Here is a 21,911-nt window from a genome sequence, read left to right on the forward strand (position 1 = left end):
CAGCAGGAAAAGGGGAATTACTGAACAATCTGTGGGATAACCTGATACTTAGAGAAGTTTTATACAGTCCAGAGGAATGAATTGCGTGCCACATCTTGGTCATGGACTGGAAGAAGACAGCTATCTGACTACTTAAATTGAATATGAGAAGTCTAAGATTAAATTCATAGATTTCAGTGAGTGATTCATTATTCTCATTTAATTTCTGAGCTTTATTTTCTTTGGTGAGGTAACAGGAATATCTCCTCTGATAACCATAGGATAATCCCAATGTAAAATGCATTCAGCATAAAATCTCAATTTTCTCTCCTGCAAGTATTGTAAAATTTAGATGTGTTTGTGAAATTCTGTGTAGCAATCTGATTACTAAGGTTTTATGATGAGGTAATTTGGAAAGGCTTCCTAGCTACATGTCCAACCTCTGAGGCAGCAGGAGAATGAAAATAGTGAAATTAAGAGCCACGATATGGTGCTTCGTGGCACAATGAGGATTGTTTGGAGGAAATGTTACATTTTTTTATTATCAGCTGCATCTTTTTCTTTCAGCTATTAAATTTTGTTCAGCAAGATTGCTCCTGGTATAATTGCTGACAATTAAGGGTTCATTTAATGAAGAGCTGAGTTACTTTAATCAGAGATGATGGACTTTCACACACCATACTCGATAATTTGAATATTATCAGTCGGTCTATTTAATGTCTTTAAAAAGTTATCTTTTTTTCTCCTGATAATATGGCTTATGATCTAAATGCGGTTATATTACATGCTCAGACTGTGAGTTTATTAGTTTTTAAAATGTAAGACTATTTTTTCCTCACAGGCAGTACTTTCACTTTAATGATTTCATTCTTAAAGCTGTATCTTTAATGTGAGTTGGCTCAATGAGTACGAAAAAAGTCTACCCTTGATTTCTTATTGTTACAGTTACTGAGAGATAAATACAACTAATTTAGTGTCACATTGTGGAACAGTATCTAAGGATTTTAATATGAGCTCTTGCTTGAAATGCTGTGTTCTTTTATTAATGTTGATTCATTTAAAATATTTGCTTAAATGGGTATCTCAGAAGGATTTATGTATTCTTTTGATTACTGAAAATCTAGTATTATTAAATTTGATCTGCTTGATTTTCAAAGCATTGAGTACTTGTTCAAAACATTGAGGTGAGCCAGCATTTCCCTGGTTCTGATACAAATGTGAGGCACATTGAATTAATTCTTGAAGAATTAATGGAAGTTATTTCTGTCCAGATCATCAGCTGAGGCTAGTCCTGTCCTGTGGTTTGAACATTGGCGTTGAGTGAGCTTTGGTGCGGAGAGGAGACACCAGTGTGCATCGTGCCTTTGAGCAGGCACAAGCACACATCTGCAGGTGAACCAGGAGGTCCAGCTCAGAGCTGGATGTACGTGTTTAATGCACTCCACGTGCCAGTCAGCTGCAGATTCCCCACAAGCATTGGACATCGTGTGAGATGAGGGCCGCTGGGACAGGCAGTGCATCCTAGCGCAGGGTGTTGGGAAACACATGGAGGCTCACCTTGCCAGAGCTGCTGGTAGCCCTGGAGCAGCCAAGGAGTCACAGAACAGTTTTGTGTTTTGACCCATGCTTCCCTGAACAGGGTAACTACAGCTGAGGAAATCTAGGTGCCTAAACAGTGCTGATTTGAGAATGCGGATCTGACTCCCTCGGTCCATTAGTTGCTCATTTGTCAAGTGGGGAGGGATTAGAATATTCCCTCCTTCATGGGCCACTGGGAGATAAGGACATTTAGAACTGAATTACCTGTTGTGTTGCTGAAGATGGGTAAGAGTCAAAAAGGAAGAAAACTGTGGAAAGCCTGTTTATAACCAGTGCGTTTACAGTTGTAATTTTGTCTGAGGCTTGGAGGCCTTGGGATGTGGATTTTTTTTTCCTTCTGATGTTTCTCTTGTGGTTTTCTCATTTTTAAACCAGGTGTTGTTCAACAAGGTTTTTTGCTTGGTTTTGGGAATTTTGTTTTTTTCCTTTTTGATAAGGGGAGAAGAAGGTTGCCTTTGTTTTACTTAGCTTTATTTTAAATAATATTTTATTTTAAGAGGGTTATTTTACAATGTTTACAGTGCACTTCAATTTTTTATTGTGTCATGCCCTTCCAGCCCCTTGGCGGGATGAGAGGTGAGTGTATGTATTATATAATTTATAATTAATTTATGGTGAATCACATATGATGAATACTGCTTATTAAATATTAAAGCCTCGGCTACAGTCATGGCTGTACCATGGCAGTAGCACTCCTATCTGTTCATATGGTACTACTGAGCAAACTCACGGACTTGCGCTGTGATGGCAGTGCTCAGTTATAAGAGAAGTCTTAGCTCCCTGCCTGGACAAACTGTGTTAAGAAGACTTCCTTCTCTTTCCAGAGTAGGTGCCCTGTTACTGCCCTCTCCCTGCCCCATATGCAGCAGCAATCGGAGGTGTAATGAAAGTACCATTTCTGCAAAGCATAGTTGAGAACAGAGAAGGTGCTGCTGGTAGTTCCCCGGCTCCACAGGGACTGCTGTGAGTCCTGGTTCCTTGCCTGGTTCCTTGTCTACCCCTCGCTGACAGAAAGCTGAGCAGCATTGGAAGATAGCCTAACAGGAGGTAATGGCCTGGATCCGGACAAGTGGAAAATCTAGGCTAGATTTTGACAGGCCGTTTTTGTTAGTGAGGACTGGAATTTGGACAGGGGAATAATTTACCTGCAGAGGTCATTCCAGCATCTGGAAGTAATGAACTCCCAAATAAAGGTAGTAAAACAGACGGGGAAAACAATGCAGGGGATTGTGCACTGCCAGTTTAGGGCAATAGTCTTAATGAAGGTATTTTTCCAAATTAGTAGCAATGAGTCTGTGAATCGGAAATAGCAGCTGTGACACAGAACTCTCCCAACTCCTCAGATCCTCTGAAATCAGAGGAATCCACGCAGTCAACTTTATAAGGCAGAAAAGGAAATGTAGCCTTCTACCAGTGTTTTGAGCTTTGCTTCGCCTTCCTGGGAGCTTTGACCTATGCATCTCGCTGAAGATAGTGTACAGCAAGGAACAAATGCTGTCACTGTGTGTGATGCAACAGAACTTAACCCCGAAATCCTCGCTTCGCTGTATTTACTGCCAGCCCAGCAGGCAGATTTTCCTGTGTGTTTAGAGAAAAATCTTGACTCTTGAGTGGCTGTTATAGCAGGTAGATTAGAAGAGGCGTGAGAGGAAATGTGAGAATTTCTCTCGGAGAAGACGGCATGCAGTATTTCATATACAGTGCCATGGAAAACCACATTCGATGCATGAGCCAGAACCAGAAGGCAGAGCGTTCGAGTACTGAAATAAAGATACATCATCTGTGATGAGTGACCATATGAAAGGAATGTAATCCTAAGTGATTCCAATTAGTACCATGCAAAAGGAAAGGAGTGTAATTAATTTTGACTTTATGGTCCTGTATAACCTACTTGTACTACATATAGCTTGAGAGATGAAATATTGCAAAATCCTTTGGGTACAGATAACAGGAAACAATGGTTCTTAGGATAGCTGCACCATGGAAAAAAATACTAAAGCACAGGCGTATTTCTCAGAACTTCTTGTTTATTTTCTGAGGTCAAGCTATAGTAATTGCAATAAAATCTAATTCCAGTGAATATTTGACTCCAGTTTTGTTCTTCTTCTGGAGCTTTTATAGGACAATTTAATGACATGACAGATTATTAGGAGCTTGTTTTAGTATTAATTAAATCACACACAAAGGTAAAATTCTCAGCCCTTAAAATTGCATAAACAAAATTGATTTATAAGATTTGATCTTAATGGGGAGTGATATATTCATTGGTATTGAGCCTTTGATCTAATATCACTTTATACATACAGCTGTGATGAGAAGATTAAAAAAAACCCATAACAATATGTGGAAATTACCAAAGGTAAAACTGTGTTTAATAACATAGGGTTTTGTTTTGTATCAGAGGAATACATACTGAAGGAAACCTATCTTTGGTCTTAGGGATGGCATCAGCATTACGATTGTAATGCATTTGAAAGAAACAGTTTTCACTGAATCTTGCATATCTAGTTACATTTCTTTCTTTTCAAGTAACTCAGATGAGTAATTTGCACATAAAAAATTTAGTGACTGGGTCTCTTTTTGCATGTTATTAGGCAATTGTTGAAGTCCTCACCAATTATAGTAGGTCAGCTTATTCTCATTATTAAATGACAGTGGTCATTAAAATGCCAAACATATTTTTATAGAATTCACTTCATAAAATGTCAGCAAGTCTGTATGTTTTTATTAGTTCCAAATCAGATATTTCAATAGACCATTTGTAAGTATTCCCAAAGCTACGTCCATTTCTGACTTTTTGAGATCACACAAAAATACTACAAATGAATCAGATTTTCAGATTTCGGCATAATAACTCCACATTTATTGTTTAATCCTATTCTAAAATGCTGTTATGATTGACACCTTGCTGTAGAGATAGAAGTCAATTGAATAATATGTAGCAGTCAATTTTATTTGTACCTTAATGTGCTGAAGTATTTTTTTTTTCACATTTCCATTATTTATAAGTCTGTCCCCTTGGAGAATATATAGAAGAATTTGTTTTAAATGAGCTGATAATACCCTCTTTAAAATTTATAAGTATGACAGAATCGTATCCTTTTTCCTTACCGCGCCAGGGTGTGCCAATAAACTGGTTCTGAATTATCTTGCACTTGCTATTCATAGGACAAACATTGGAAAAGAGCATCTCGTTAAGGTTTACTTAGAACAGAATTTCAACTGCTCATCAGAAAAAACTACCAGAACAGGAGTTATCGTAACAACCAGGAAACCTGGCGCCGTTGCCAGGGTTTCTTTTTAAGATACCACAGTACTCTTGCAGCTACTTTTGATACTTGGTGTCATTCTTTCAGCTTCAAAGATAAATGTGGGCCTGATCATGCCATCAGCGCTGAAGAACTTTGTGAATCAATGCGAGTCCTTCACCCAGAGGAAATGGAGAATTGGGATGTAGTTTTGAAAACACCTTGGTACTTTCTTGCTACTGATAGGACATTTTTCTTTCTCTTTTTCCTTTTCAAATCTGTATTGCAGCGTTCAGCAAAATCCAGTAGGACTGGACTGTGTTCTGTGTTTAGCAAGTCATTAGTGCCCAGCATATAGTTCGATTGTTGGATATTGATCATCTCAATAAATGCTAGAAATCCTTGGTTTCACAGAATTTTGCTCACTCCCCACATGCAATTTAGAAAACAAGCTGTCATTTGGAAGCATACCTGTTTTCAGTTTTTACAGTGCCTTTTTATTGCACATAGTACAGCCTTTGCTGCCTCAGTAAATAACAAAAGAAAATACTTTATTAAGATACAAAGTACATGTGACTTGATTGTTTTTCAGATAATTTCTGCTTTCAGAAATTAGAGTGGCTGATGCTCACCTAAGCGTAAAAAATGCAGTTCCCACACACGCGGAGTGCTCATGTACTGTATGTAAATTGATGTATAATGCAACCCACATTAGCTGGGTTGATGATAGCTTCAGTTTCACTGCTGTCAGATTTTTGTAGCTCTTTGAATGAGTTGCCTGGTCTGAATGAATGTTAGCATAATTTATGCAGCTGATAAGTGATTTGAGTGCTTGAGTTATTGATAAAGCACTTTAACATATCATTTTCAGCTTGATGCTATGTGACATCAGAGTAGAAGGTAATGTGGCAGTCCCCAGGCTTGAAATTAAAGTCAATCTGCTCTTTGGATTTCAGAGGCCAGAGGAAACACGGTGCTGCCTGACACAAGCCCACCAGACCAGCACCAACCCAGTCAGTCGCATCCTGCATTCCCTGTTGGGCCTCAGGTCAGTATCTTTCCTTTCAACTAATCGAGACGTGCAATTTGATGAAAAGTAAATAACTGCAATTGATCATCTTTGATCTGTGTAATGTAGAAAATGTGATTCTGTTTGGCTGCATTTAGTGTTACAAAAAGGGAGCATATATGTATTGTGTATGTTTTAAAGGTTATTTGTTTGGAAAGATTAGCTTTCTGTATGTTTTTCTAAAATAAAGCCTAAGCAATTTTGCGTACTTAGGAGGTTAAATTATTTGAATTTCTTATATAAGTTATTTTTTAAATACATGTCATAATTTAATATTAAAAAGCTTGTGCAATTTTAATGCAACGTTACTGGCTCTGACAGTTCTGCCTGTCACACACAGCTCCTGCATTAGTAAAGACATTTCATTATCTTTTATGCCAGGTATTTATTTTCTTTAGAACAAAATGTAGGCATAATAACATTTTAAAAGATTTCCCATATCACTTCACAATATACAAGTTCAGCCATACTCTAAGAAGACACTCAATGTTCTTCCACTTCCCAGGACAGTCTTGATCTATGTAGTTTATGGTAATTGTTACTGTAGTGTTTTCTGCTTTTACCAATCAATATACAACTCTGAAATTTTGGGAAATGTTGGCATTTAGGTACTCGTAGGCTGACTTGGGTTAGGCCTTCTTGCGTTTCTAAATTACCTTCAGTGCATATGTAATGAAGCGTCCAGACTAGATTCAACTTGGATTGCTACCATGCTATATGACGGTAAGGCTTACAGCTTCAGCCTGTCAAGTTTGTCAAAACTTTCTGTGTTGGTGAAAATGTATGCTTTAAGATATTGGAAACAGTGCATGTCTATAATGGAACACAAACGGAGTTATAATACGGGGCTATGCACAGTAAAATGGGCTTGCTCTTTGTGTTTTGTTACAGCCATTACTGACAGCCCAACAGTTGGCCTCAGCAGTAGCAGGGGTGATGCCAGGAGGCACTCCAGCCCTGAATCAGCCGATCCTTATTCCTTTCAACATGGCTGGGCAGCTGGGGGGCCAACAAGGACTCGTCCTAACTCTACCTACAGCGAATCTCACTAACATCCAAGGACTGGTAGCAGCAGCTGCAGCAGGAGGCATCATGACTTTGCCATTGCAAAATCTACAAGGTGAGTCATGTTTAGCATTTTTCTAATAGGTTCTTTTTCATGTTTGTTTCACTTTATCTCTCTCTTTTAAACTGAGTGATCTCTTTTTCCAATGAAATGTTGCTCTTGATGCGTATTGAAAGTTAATACCTGGATTGTTTTTGAATACTTGAGAGATACTTAAGGGATATTTGCATTTTTATAAAAACAGATTGGAGGTTGTGTCTTAGAATGTGTGAGTCAGTAATGTAAAGTACTTGAACAATTAGGCTTTTCTGTCTTCAGTGATCAATGTTCCCTACTCACAGTTCACTTTACAAATGGCAGCATGAAGACAAATATTCTGTTTCACTACTACTGATTAGGGTAGGTAAACAAATAGGGGCAACTAAAAACACAGTATTGCATGAAAATCACTTTAAAAAAACCCTTCTATTATAAAATCAGAGTTTTCTCAACTGCCATCGGTGTCCCAGATAAGCGTTCTTCTTCTTGCTATGGGGTGTCTGCTTTATCAATAAGGTTCTGCCTTGCTCATCCAAGCTGTTAAGGGAGTTATATGACTCCAAAGTCACAAGCAAAAAGTTCATCTCTGTATGTATCCTTCCTGTTGCCTGAGCTGTACCATGTTTGCAACAGTTGTTCCCTAAGATATCTGCTGCATTCTCCCTGTGGTCTAAAATCAGACTGAAAAGCAGTTCTATAAAATCCCTGTTCTTCCTTAGTATTCTCTGCTGTTCAATCAATGTGTCTAACACTGATATCTAAACAGGTAAGATATAAAATACAGATGTATTTATTTACTACTCCTAATTATGTTGATTGCTTCTCAGAAAGCAGTTCCTGCTAAACAGAACTGAGCAAAGTATAGCAAGATAAGTATTAGCCATTATCTTACAATAGAATTGTGCAGCTTTAATGGAAGAGGATGGTAAGGAAGTGATTGCCCAGTGTGGAAGTGATAAAGGTGTGAGCAGAAAGTATCAAAATAATGCTTTATCTCTCTCAAATTTTATTTTTTTTTTTATTTATTCCTTGCTGATGTAGATCGTAAGAAAAGTTTTGTTCAAATGGAATGGTAATTTTTTTAAATGAATGCTCCGTACTACGCCCTGAGTACTTTTTAGTTATTAAACTCTGATGGCTGCTGATTACCAGATGAATTGTTTGAAGCACCAAATCCTACAGGTTGTGAAACAGAGAAAAGGAAGAGACAGCTCATGTGTTGAACAAACTCCCTTACAAACCGCATGCATAGTACTCTCACCTGTTGGAGCAGCTACTTGCCTTTACCTTGTGCATGTTTTAAAGTTTAATGTCAACAGACCTCTCTTATCATAGTTGTAAATGGTTTTCACTTTAATGTTTAAAATAATGTCTCTCTCATACCATTAAGCTGCACCGAAGAACCTGTCATTCATAAATCATAGATGAAAAGGACACACTAATGCACAAATTTTGCTTGTTTAAAATTTGAGAGTGCATGTAAAGTAGGGAACTGGAGATTAAAAAAATAATGCAGGAACAGGAGCGGGTAAAAGCAGATATAACAAAGTGAAGGGGAAGTGGCTTTTTAGCGTAGGTGGATGATGAAATCTTAATGAAGAAACAGACATTATAAAAATGTATCCTTCCACTCTGGAGTGCTCCAGGTTGTAGTTGCTGGGTATGTAGTATTATAAATAAACATAAACTCATGCAGTTCTTACGTCATTTATTCACCCTGTGTTGCAGAGCTGGAGGGTAAGGATTAAGCTAGGCAACCTTTGCTCTGTAGTTTAGCCATGGGTATCTAATAGCTAGCTAAAAGGTGTAACTCTGCTGCCAAATAAATTTTGCAAGCAATGACCTTACCAGATGAAAAGGTTTCCTCTATAATCTTTACTGGTGGATAGAAACATGGGATCAAATAGGGACTTGCTGGAGCATCAGGTACAGTTCCCTGTCTATGCATGCAGTCGCACCTTCTATAAAGTAGTTGAAAGGAACAGAACCCACGAGTTCACTTAGTTGCATTGCTGTTTGTTGTCTTCTTTACCTTTCCCTCATGATCCTCTAAGCAAGTGCCACTGCCCTTATTATTTGGAAGTGAAACTGATACACAAAGAAATGAAGTAACTTGGTCAAGACAGCTCTTTAAGATTCCTGAATCACAGTTGCAAGCTTCTGTTGCTTCCTGTATAGCCCACTACCCAATGCACGTGTGAATGAAGGTAGGAGTCAGGTAAGACTACTGTGTTTCTGAACAACATCTTTGGCTGTGTGGCATCATCAGTTCCATTGAACCTGATTGACTTCTGGTCCCTGTATTTTGTGGTTATTTGAAAGATAATAATAGAATGTGTCTTCTGTTTTGTATCCAGCACTTTTATAGGTATATGCATAGAAGCCAATGCTTAAACATAGTTTTGGTAATTCCTGCCCTTTGGGCAAAATCAGACCATATTCATCAGTTTCTATGTTGCAAACCTCGCTATGGCATGGTCACCCTAGATGACTGGGGGATGTGTTTTCATGCTGTTTTCTAACGTGTCTTGTTACCCCTGTTGTTACGTCTGCTGTCCCTGAATTTCCAGCGCTGTCAGGCATAGATGTCCACAGCTCCTATGAGTGGGGTCTTCTCCTGTCTCCTTTTTCTTCTCTAATTGGTAAACTTCTAAACCTCTTCATCACAAACTACCCCAGCTAGGTAATTGAAAAGACACCCTGAAGACTTTCTGAATAATGTATGAATTCAGAAAAGTTCTGATCTAACTGACTAAATGTTGATCAAGGGAGTAATCCCACTACATTTTGTGTGATCCACATACATGTTTAACTGATTTTCTTCTCAGGGACTTTCAGGTCTGGATCAGGGGGATAAGTAAGAGAGAGCTCAAGGTGCCTGGATAAAACAGTGAAAACCCTTGCTTGTGGAAAGAGAAAAGAGCATTCAGTGACAGGAATCATAAAGCAGATGAGTATTTAAAATGAGAAAACAAGAGTTTCTTTAAAAATTCAAGACATTGGTAAAATCGAGCGATTAATGATATGGAAATTACTCACACAGTAAAACTTATTCAGTGAAATTACCTATTCTTCAGTTGTCAGTTACTTATAAATAAGATTTTTTTTTTCCAAATGTATTTGTGTTAAATTGTTCAGTTGCTATATGGTCCTGATCCACCACTAAGTCAATAGGAATTTTGTTGCTGTAAGAGAAAAGAGGTTTAGACTAAGTCTCTTTCAAAACTACTTTTCTTGATACATACTTGATTATTTTCTGTTCATTACAGTATGTCATTTGCTATACACACTGCTATACCGTATCTATTCCCTGAGCAAGTAAGTCAAATGTGTGTGAACAGAAGGAAGGAAGGTGAATATGTAAATTCTTGCTGCGAAACTTACAAAAATATGTTTTCCCTGGCTCCTATTAAGGAAATTTCATATGCACAAGGAATATGCAAAGAATACAATTTACTGAGATGCCAGAGGGCTGGTGCAGAATAGAGCCATCTGCTTTAGAGTAAAAAGAAATCCCTGAACATAACACAGATTCACCTATGGAACTTTGGCTTTCCACCAATAGTTCTTTGAAGAAAACAATAAAATCAACAACCATAGTTTTTTACTGTAATCCACTGAAAGCACTGAAGATAAGAGTTTAAAAACCATCCAAGAAAGCTGTTGTCACGAGAAATTTACACACCTGTTTTCCCCTCACCATTTCTTAGAATTACAGCTGGAACACAGTTCTGCTTTCCTAACCAGCAAAAGTTTTGAAAGTGTCACAATTGCAATGGGGAGGTTGTGAGAAGGAAAAAAGTGAGGCAGGTACTCTACATGACAGCGTGTTGCAGATCTGTTGCTTTTAGTCCATTGCTTCTTGGCCTGTCCTTATTCACTTAATGCAGAAGACACTCTGCCAGCTTTCCTCTTATCATCCAAACTGGTGTTCATAAATATTCAGCTTTCCCTTTTCAGGAAACTTTTCTCTGGGCTGAACAGTTTCAGTTTCTGCATCTCTGTTGCCAGGTCAGATTTCTCTAGGTTTTGGGGGGAGTGTGCTTTATTTAATTTTAGTTACCCTTCTCAAGAGTCTCTCCAAGGGACTAGTAGTTGCTTAATCTCAGAGTATTTAGCAATGCCTGGGAGCTGGTATTCATGGACAGATGTTCTCTCCTTAAGCCCATCTGGTTTTTATGTCTCAATGTAATATTTCTGTATATCTGAATGGAAAGACACCTTTTTTAGAGGCTGAGTTTGTTCTGTCTTGTTTTCTTAATATATATATTTTAGCCCCCCTGTTGATTTCATGTTGAAATCACTGAGAAATGGGAAAGTATTCCAGGGCTGACGAGTTGCTAAAGGCTGTCCTCTCGTTTTGTTCACTTTTCCATGACAGCCAAAGCAGTTTTAGCTAAAAATGTAATATATTTTAGCTATCCTTTTAGTATAGTATACGTGTTCAAAATGAGAAAAAACTATCACGGTGTCTCAATGCGAGACATCTCACTGCTGGCCACTCGTGCGCCATGGATAACAATTTGGTAGTTTCTCTGCAAAGGGTTGGCCCAAATACGTTACATCACATAGCAATGGCAGAATGGTGTTTTAGATATCTGCACTGATATGGAGCTTGAATGACGCTCAAACCTTGAAAAAAATCAACAAGTTGGAGATTCTAGCCTCATGGCACTGAAACTTTATGTATTTTATTTCCACTACACATTGTACTGTTCCTAAAGTGGATGTCAATAATTTATTTCCAAGCCAGAGTTTCCTAATCTTGAGTTCTGAAAGAAATGAGAACAAACTATCTCCCCAAATCATTAGTGAAAGGCTTCAGTGCTGAAAGGAAGCCTTGCATGGCTGAAAATGTGAAATCATTAAATTACATTATTTAAACGGCGGCAGGTCATATTTTAGCTGCAATACAATGGAAGGGGAAATGTATTAAACATTTTGCGAGCTAGGAGACAGCCATTAAAATGCACTGATATGGGTAACAATAGACATAGCTGAGGGTAAAAAAAATTAAAAAGGCTTTTTTTATGTGTGGCTAAAGACTGGCAAAGAAAAGGAAAAAAAGTATTGTTTACATTTATTAGATCTTGTTTCATCTGAACATAGGTTTGTATCATTAATTGTGCAACAGATAAAGTAAACATGCTCTGTCTCCATTCCCCCATGTACACACACCTTAAAAATCAGAAATCAGAGAGAGATGAAAAACAAAAAAGAGACAGAAAAGAAGGAAACTACAAACCTCAATTGCTTACTGATCTAGAGTCCAAATTCCATTTTTTTAGAACATTTTCCCCTTTTAACTAAAGTGATGCAGTCCCTATTCATTTGTATTCCCCTTCAAGTAACATGAAATAGCTTTCAGAGTCTACAGAAAGGCAGTGTTTCACTTATGTATTTTAATGAGCACCAATGTCAGTAATAATCAAAATGATGTTTCACTTAGAGGAATAGTTTATTCCCAGGTACTTCTGCAGTGTACTAACATAACCAGAACAAGAATGACAAGAACCAAGAAAAGGAACTGCACTCGCTAGCAATTTCTGTGAAGCCCTCAAACCAAATATACCTCCTCTGTCACTGTCTAAATGGTGCACATAATGCAGTCACTGTGAAGGGCTCACTTACACAAAGAAGGGGGTTGCCACCCCCTAAGACTACCCTACCTACCTTAATACATAGAAAGAAATAGGAGAACTTTGTGCATCCATAAGCACACTGTGCTGTGCACCGAGTGCCTATGGATTAGCAGCCACTAGAGCAGGTTTCCTCAGGCTAACAACTGTATCCCATCCAAACTGTGTTGTAGGGGAAATTAAATCATAGGCAAAGATCCCTAAAGATGGAGTGGGTAGAAGGTTTTCTGTCTCCATCTGGTCTCCCAGGAAACGTACTGTTTGGGAGGCCTAACATTTGCTTTTGCAAGAAAGGACAAAAACTGCTTTTCTGAAGGTAGAAGGTTCTTTTCTGGGCTGTTTTTTTGGGGGCTTTTTTTTTTTTTTGCTTGCTTGTTTGTTTTTGTTTGTTTTTTCCCCACCGTACAAGGCTTCTCCTGTGGGAATACTGTGGCCCCATGTTAATTGCTCATCTTGTTCAGTGGCAAATTGCTGCCTTCACAGAGGGAATGCGAAAGGTTCAGGGCTTTATTAGTTACTAGTTGTTTATTGATCACTCCCAGTGTGTTAGCTATTTGTTGTTTGGATTTTCTGCCCCATAAGTTAAAGGCCTACTGTCAGAGACATTAAAATGCAATAGTCTTAATGCTTCTGTGCTCTGTTGTTGACTTCCACCCAAAATAGACCCCAGACGTGCTTATTTTTTCGTTACTGACAGTTATGGAACAACATCAGTGAGGAATAATGATGTGATGTAGATCAAATTAATTCTGAAATCAAAGTGTTCACACCTACTTAAACTTTGCGGGCCAAATTTTGGCAGAGTCTAAGTTTCCAGACTTGTATGCCAAGAAGCAGATGGGAAAGACAGAAGTAGTATGCTCCTTTCCAGAGTTTCCACCAAAAACCTATTGGTTAACTACCCTCTAGCAGACATGACGACTACGCTAGGAGTTGTAGCGTGACTGGTATGCAAGACCTGGGTATTTCTGGGAATGTACCCCTTTATTCAGGCCTGACTCAGACTGATACTGCTCCTGGCAGGAATATTCTGTGTGCAGGATTATAAATGAAATTTCTGTCAACCAGAACATGGATGCATTTTAATGCTGCTTTTAAAGTATATCTTTGCACCTGTTTTCAGGAGCCTTTAATCTTCTTCTTGAATTTAGACCGTGACAATTTAAATTAATGTAGAGAAAACTCATTCCAATAATGTTAAGCACTTAACTTACTGTAATCTTACAAAAGCCAAGAAATTTCAAATGCAAGTGAAAATCCTAGCTAGCGTTTGTCACTCTATTCCTCACCTCTGCATTGTAGCGTACATGCTACATGCACTGGCAGATCACATGCAAATAGGTAGGTACATCTAGATCACATGCAAATAGATAGGTACATCTATATGGTATATGCATATGTGACTCATGTGCTGATCCCAGACTCCCTACTGCGATAGAGTGAGTTATAGAAGGATTACCAGAATGGATTTTCAGCCTTCACTCTTAATTTCCTTGCCTTAGTGGATTTAAGTCAGACATTTATAGTCTTTGTGGTTTAATTTCCTTTGTTTTTCCATGGTGTTTGTATTAATAAAATCCCTATGATTCATGTTTTAAAAACTCCCTGGATACAAACTTGTGTTCCTGATAGACCAGTGAGATTCTAATCAACTACATATATATTTAGGGACTCATAAAAACAACAAAGTCTTTATTGACCAACTGGGTTTACAGGCATTTTTAATAGTGTGAATTTTGAATGTATGGAACATAGAAGTTAACCACCTGGGAGCCAATTTTTTAAATCAAATTTCTTTAAAGTCTTTGTGGTTCTGTACCACAGAAGCACATACCTCCTCTTTTTTTGGAGACGTCCTCTTTTTTTTCTTTTTTTTCTTTTTAATTGTCATGGAAAGTTCTGAAGATGTCTTACAACTTTTTTATTAAATTCTTCAGGTTTATGCATCTTGAAATATTTTACAGCAGATTTTTAATATTTTTTTTCCTTTTTTTGAGAAAAAAATTCTGTCTGCTACCGAGATTGCTCTAGCAATGGGAACAGGACCTGTCTGGTAACATCAGCAAGGATGAAAGTGAAACTCCTTGGGTTTTCTTGTCCCCAGATTTCTATGCGATTTTATGTCCTTTGGGTAGAATTCTGTACTCATGGAGATCTTCCGGCCTCGTTCTCATTTTGCTACCAATCCCTGAAGCTGCTTTCATTCCTTGAACATTTTGTCCTTGCAAGCCTGTTGCTCTGACAGAGGTAGCAGAGAGCACAGTCACAGAAGACCTTTGTTCTGCTCTGCTCTCCACCCCAAACATCCCATGTGATCTCCTCCCACCTGTGAATGAATGTGTGGATAGTTAGTGCTATGATTTCCTACAAAGTGGCTTAAAACATTACTGTTAGATGCCTTGAGCTCCTCAGACACAGCTAGATCTTTGCGAAATGTCCTGAATTCTTAAGTTTTGTCCTGGCTTATAGACCTAGAAGAGGCTAGGCTCTTTTTCAGTAGCTGCAATAATACGGTGTATTTTCCTTATTTGGGACCTACAGTGACCTTTTCCAGCCCACAGAACGATTAGAAGTTTCCACCAAGGTTAGGAAGATCCAACCCAATATGTATTCCTAGACTATTGCCTACTATAGGATTTTTTGCTTATTTATTTTAACATGAATATTGCATTTAAACTTAATGAAATGTAGATTTGACATATCTTATAGACTATTCTTTCACCTGGTTGTGTTTCGTTATGATAAATTATGCAATGTTAAAAAAAGAAATCTTCAGCATAGAGACAAGTTTCTCATCTCACTTCCATAGTTAATTCTATTCAAGTCAATGCTGATGCTTCGGATTCACATAATCTGATCCTTGGATATCTTTCCCTTTCTGTTTCTCAGATCCCATTTCAGTCTCTCGTCCCGTTCCTCACCCAGTGCTCTTTGTTTCTGTCCATCTGTTATGTTTCACCTTGTTTTTTTAAAGTTATTCACAGGCCAAATATTCTTGAATCTATTTTGTACTGTGAAGCTGATTTCCCATTACATCAGCAATAATAAAGGAAGAAGAGGTAAATGTCTGGAGGTGATAAACCTGTTGTAATTTTCCAAGTATATTGGGCCTCTGTATTTTAGAACATGCAGTTGTAACAGGACATGAATCCTGTCTAAAAGGCAAGGAAATTATAGCAGTACATTTTCAGGAAATTCACTTATTGGCAACCTGAAAGTTGTTTCTTTTATTTTGTTTCTTTTTAAAAGGATAAAACCTTTCAAGATCAAATTTTGTTCATGTTCTCTGAAAACTGTAAGTCTAGCAATCTGAACAGAGCAATCACTTCCAGATTCTCTCTTTGAGATTTTAGATTTTCCTTTCCCAAATCAATGCTTATGAACTGTAAAGGAAGACCTTGTTCCCCTCCCAGCACTGTAGCATCTTTAAAAAATATTCAGCCCCAGCTCCCCCCCCCCATTTATTTTACTGGTAACAAAATCAGTTCTTTAAATCTCTGTTTTTCTCTGCTTTAGCGGGAGCAGTTGCTCAAAGTTACATCTTATGAAATTGCATCTATCTAATATGAGCACCTTGGCCAGTTGCAACCAAAATTAAAAACATATACTATTTGTTCTATTTGTCAGAAGAGTATCATTGGTTGGAAGTGTAAGACTTATCAAGTGTATCTTTATGCATTTATGTTCCCAGGAGGGCCATTATTTTAAAATTTCTTAGTGGTATTTATATATATTCAGCGTTTGACATCAGATAATTTGAGTTTGCTATGTTTGTGAGATAACTCACAAGGGAGAAAGTTGTATTAAATAAATAATAGAGATAAATTTTATACTTCCATATATTTCAAAGCTAATGCAGCTAACTTGCAGTCGAATGGTAACATGAAGACACAGTGCTATAATATGATTGATTTGTTTTGACAGCAGCCAAATAATTGAGAGTGAAAGGTGTCAGCACAGATGAAATATTGTATAAGCCACATTCAGAAGGCAACCCCAGCAGCAATAGCAACTGGAGTTTTATTTCCTTTGATATCGCACTGTTACTCACTTCCAGTTTATTATAAACCCATGAAAGGTACGCAACTTTCCATATGATGTAGGCTTTTATGGAGGGGTTAGAAACAGAAGTTTGTCAGGTACTTGAACAATAGATACTGACAATGGGATTTTTGATGGATACAATATACAAGGGTAAATTATCTTAATCTTTCCCCCTGGTTTTCTCTCTTCTTTTAATCCCTTTTTACAGGCTACTGCTTATCTGGCATCTTACCTCTAGCTTGGAGGGTAAGTGACTCCCTCCAGAGCAACCATCAGTGTCAGTCTATGGATTGCCTGGCAGGGGATTGATGCAAAAGCAGTGCTGCTATTACCCTCCCCAGCAGTGAGACTTGTTTTTAGTTCACCTCTTCTGCACAGCAAACTATACCCATTCTGGCTAACTGAGACAGGGTGAGGCTTGTGTATTTGCATCATGGCATCCTACCGCACTGCAAGGAATACAAAGAACTATAGCATCTTTTGAGCCTAGGCGAGTGTAACTGTGCAAGTAACCTAGTACAGAAGGTACCCAAATAGACCAGCTGAAATAAAGCCTAAAAGCAGAAGGATTTGAAAATCACTATTGGTGTTCCTTAAAAGCACACTGAACAAGAGAAGAGGGCGTGCATGTAAAAGCACAAGCTATAAAGCTTCCTTTGTCCTGTAGCCCCGTTGACTTCAGTGGGAGCAAGACTCCAAGGTACAGTTTGAATTGAAATGTATATGTCCTGCCATTCATTTCAGAAATGCTCCATTAAGAAGACACAAGTCGATGTGAATGACAAGGGTTCTCAGTAATGAGCTCTTGCTCATGCAAAACAAAACAAACTATGACAACCATCATGTTAACAAGATCAGGAACCCTTGTGGCTTTGTAATGTAACATCTAATCTATATCTATACCTATACCTATACAAATATAATTATCTTACTTGGAGAAAAATAAATAACAGAATGGGATGAGATTTCCAATACAGAGCAATTTCTACATTCACATTCCACTTGCATTCTCTTTGTCTCCTGATCTGATTGTTTCATAAATGGCGTGGTGGAGATTAGAAACTGAGGCTGAGAAACTTAAACTTACTCTTATTAATAAGGGAAAAGTTTTCATTGAAGGTGGTCTAGGGAGGCAGGAGGTAAGCCATTGTTCATAAAATAAATCTTACTGGTATAGCAGGCTACATCTACTGAAGTATTTTGGTTCAGAGAAGTATAGCAGACTTGAAATGAATCCCTCTGGTGTCACCATTTGCCTCACTTTAGTTTGACATGCATAGACCAGATTTCTTTTGGAGGAAACTAAACTAGAAGCTCTGCTCCAGGTGCGAGCCAAGTGGAGACAGAAAGGATGGTTGGCCCTTTGGACAGCTTCAAGACCCATATGTTCAGTGCAAGAAACCAGAGTAATTACAGTCCAGAGTAAAAACCCCGAATGGCAAGTAGAGGAAAAGAAAGGGACTCAGAGCCAACTACCTCCATCTACTGATCTCGTACTGCAGCAAATCATTGCTAATGTTGACATAGCCTTAAATCTGTATTTTGTGCTTCAGGAAGAAGTGATTGGTGACTATTGGTGTGTACGCAATGAAAACAAATCCTACATTGCTAATGATTCAGCAATGTTTTCTGTACGGGTGTTAGTATCCTCATCAAGAAGTACTCAGAATTTGTGAAAACATGGGTGGTTGAAAAGACTCTCAGGAGAGTGCATAGTTTTCATGAGAAGTCTTTGTTTTTCTTTTCTTTCTAATATGCCTTCAGAGCATTTCTTTTTCACATTGCTGCTTGTACCTATGAACACGTACATAAACTTTTACTGCCCCTTTTGAGCTTCAGCTAGACTCTCATCCAGCAGCCTCTAGCCAGTAGGCTGTGGAATAGAAAATCCTTCTGAGAAGAATTTCACAAAGTAACATAAAGAGATAGAAGATCTAGTTAATGGGAAGATTCTCAAGTGTCTAGAATGCTTTCTAGCCACGATAATTGGGGTTCCTCTTTGGTGGCTCACCTCTTGATCATTAGAGACATTTGCCAATGCATTGCTGACTGAACAAAATATGAGGGGAAAAATTAAAAGACAAGTGAGACAAAACCCAAAAAGCACAGCCTTCTGGCCCTTAGCTGGCCAGGCAAATGGAAAAAAGATAAAAAGTAAGCTAGCTATCAAATCGAACCAACTCATAGACATCTTCCACATTGAATGTTTTTGTGGGCCTTTTACTGATTGGTCAGATAACCCAACCAGCTACTTGTTTTTTTAGCTAAAGTAGTTAACTTTAAAAGTCTTGTTAAAGGACTGGACAGGTTGTCTTCATAGTAATCCCTACTCCATAAAGATTCCAGTGACTATTAATAAACGTGTTTTTGGAGACCTCACTGTTGTGAATGGTTTCCTTCTTAGATGATGGGTTTTCTCTAAATCAGGAAGCAAAGGAAACATGTTTTCCCACACCTCTTCATATCTGAAGTGATTCCACATCGCTGTTACAAGTGGTCAGCTCTAAGTGGTGATTGTGATATGCCAGCACAGAGCCAAATCCGGAGGCCCACAACTCTCAGTTTTAGTGAGGCAGATTCACGTTAGATGTGATGCTTGAGGCCCTGTTGACATTTGGGAGTTTGGGTTTTAAAAAACCCTATGTGAAGACCCTCAAGGTTTGGCTGACTATAACCTGCAAATGGTTTGGCAAGACCCTATTTACAGAGACGGCTCAAGAGCCTTTCCCTTCCCCCATTTCAGTGGTCAGCACTGACACATTGCATTATGAGAAAGAGCCCCACTTAACGCAGAACTCCTTTCAATTGTCATGAGCACTCAGCCTTATTTAAACTGACACCCTCTCCATCACCCCCAAGCTAGAATCCCAATGTCAGAGTGCTTCAAGAACTTGGGATTCAAAGCTGTACTGTCTTGCTAAGAGCTGTGATAGAGTGGTGCAAAACAGCACGGAAGTGAACTTCAGAGATGGAAAGACAATCCTAAAGGTGGAGGGAGATGTGGTAGATACGGATATGCCAGGTGAGCAGAGGAAAAGAGAGTGAAGGGAAGGCCTGCATGTGGGTTCAGATCAGGAAAGAGACTTGGAGGACCTGTGCTTCTCTCTTCCCTTGCACTTAATCAATTCATTATACTTCAGTGATCTGGGGTCATGCCATTAGAAAGGGTTACAATTCCTTTGTTTTCCATGAGAAGATACAACCCTTCCTTTTCCCACCACACCAGGTTGCTCTGTTGGTGTATTTGTCCTTCAAGGTTTGTTGCTGAGGTTCTCAATTACCAAGAACACATGAAAACAATCTGAAATTAAACAGCACTGTTGTGAGGAAATGTAGTCTACCTATAAAAAGAGTTAAATGACAGTATGATCACTCCTGCCTCTTACTGATTCAGCAAATTCTTATGCACATGTCACCTCAGGCATTTAAGTGGTCCTGTCTAATATGGAAAAGGGTCATTTTAGTGATCCACTATTTACTAATGGTGAAACTGAGGCACGGAGTAGTGAAGTGACTGCCCTGTGTTTCTCAGCAGGGCAATAGCAAAACCAGACATAGAAACCACATTTTCCAAGTCTAGTCTGCCAAATACATGTTTACAAATTTGTAGAGGGAGAGCATTATGTTTAAATTAACGTAAGAAAAGAGCATTTCAGAGAATACTGTTTCAGGATACTTTCTGGGCATTCCTATAAAACATTCCTTATAGATTTTTTAAAGGCTGAATCCTGCTTGTCTCACAGGCATGTCCCATTTGTTTTAGGGTGGCTGCTTCCGTAAGTAAAACTATCAATATTCAGTCATATATTTTAGCCCAAACAAAGGTTCTGATAGAATAAGAGAAAAAAGAATGGTTCAAATAAAGCACAGCCAATGGCTGAACTGTGAATGGTTTTCCTCTTCTTCCTTTTCTGTCTTCTTTCCCCTAGAGAAGTACATGATTGCAGTAGGGGTTTGGGATTAAATAATCACATCTGCTTTCTGCAAATCTGAAGCAGTTTATATATTTGCCTGAATTTTTGGTTTAGGAACAAATGTCATTGTCATGAAAGACTTTTAGCTCTACATATGGTTACATTTCAAAAATGTACCTGATTTTTAGAGGCCGGGGAGGAGAGGGAAGGGAGGAGTACCAGTGCTTGGGTCTCATGCCAGACTTTAATGTAAAATTAATTCCTTTAAAAAGATTTTTAAAAAACCACAACATTTTTCTAATGTGCATTAAGAATGTTGGAGAGCTCACTGAAGCATATGCTTTGAGCTTTCAGGAGCAATCTGTAGTCAGGCATTTTAAATGAAAATTGATTTGTGATTTACATGGTCAGTGGAAAGAAAATTAACTTATGGAAGGTTGTAATGAAATATTAGACAAGTAAAAAAGTAGATGGTGATCTAGTGGAACTAAAAGTCCCATCTGGAAGAATTCTGTGACATTTTTACATTTATCTGTGTTCTGCATGAGTTGTAATGTTAGTGGTAATTTTATGGGACTGAACTGAAATGAAAAGGGTGTTATCACAGATTGCCTACAATATAGGATTGTGTTCAGTGGAGAGTCCTGTATCCTTTTCTCCATTTTCCTATAATATGACTCATTGCACTTTTTTCAGCTACTGTTGTTGAATTCATTCAGCCTTTTACTTGAGGTTATTAAAGAAGAACATCAAATGCTCACAAATACAATCTAGCAGCACATTTAAAAGCAACACTGCTGCTTTCACTTACTGCTGCATAGTTGAGGCCCTTTCCAGGAGACCCTTTAAAATATACACTAAAATACCATGTTACCACTCTGAAACACAGTTTATTAACACCGTTTTAAAAATGTGTTCTCATTTGATTTGTGACTCATCAGCATAGTAAGAATAAAGAACTAAAGCTTCTCCAGAAAACATACTGCCATACTTCTGTTCCTCTGTCCCTTTTGAACTCTGATACAGTGCACGACGTCCCTGATTGCTATGGCTGTCAGCTTCTTGGAGAATGAAGAAAGAGAAACGTGTCTGAATAACATGATGCCATACTCTCTGCACTCTTCTTCTGCTTTTGTATTAGAAAATCTTTCTCGTATTGCAAGAATCCAGACGTTACTGGTATTGGAAAGAGGAACTCTTGTACTATCTTCTAGGAGATAATATTCCTCCTTCTGTAGTCTCTATGTATGACAACTTCTCATTTATTGTAGTTTATGCACTTTGAAATGTGCATCTGCTCTGATTTGGAAGATT

General features: G+C 38.2%; 1 protein-coding gene across 1 annotated transcript in view; it reads left to right on the forward strand.

Moving 5' to 3' along the window:
* POU6F2 (POU class 6 homeobox 2) overlaps positions 1 to 21,911 on the forward strand; it is a 259,875-nt gene that overhangs the window by 72,546 nt on the left and 165,418 nt on the right. The window contains exons 3-4 of the mRNA XM_009880920.1: positions 5,783 to 5,874; positions 6,787 to 7,015. Coding sequence (XP_009879222.1) covers positions 5,783 to 5,874; positions 6,787 to 7,015 — 321 coding nt within the window. The remainder of the gene's footprint in view (positions 1 to 5,782; positions 5,875 to 6,786; positions 7,016 to 21,911) is intronic.

The sequence above is a fragment of the Charadrius vociferus genome, unplaced genomic scaffold (genome assembly GCF_000708025.1).
Source record: "Charadrius vociferus isolate BGI_N301 unplaced genomic scaffold, ASM70802v2 scaffold453, whole genome shotgun sequence".
NCBI lineage: Eukaryota > Metazoa > Chordata > Aves > Charadriiformes > Charadriidae > Charadrius > Charadrius vociferus.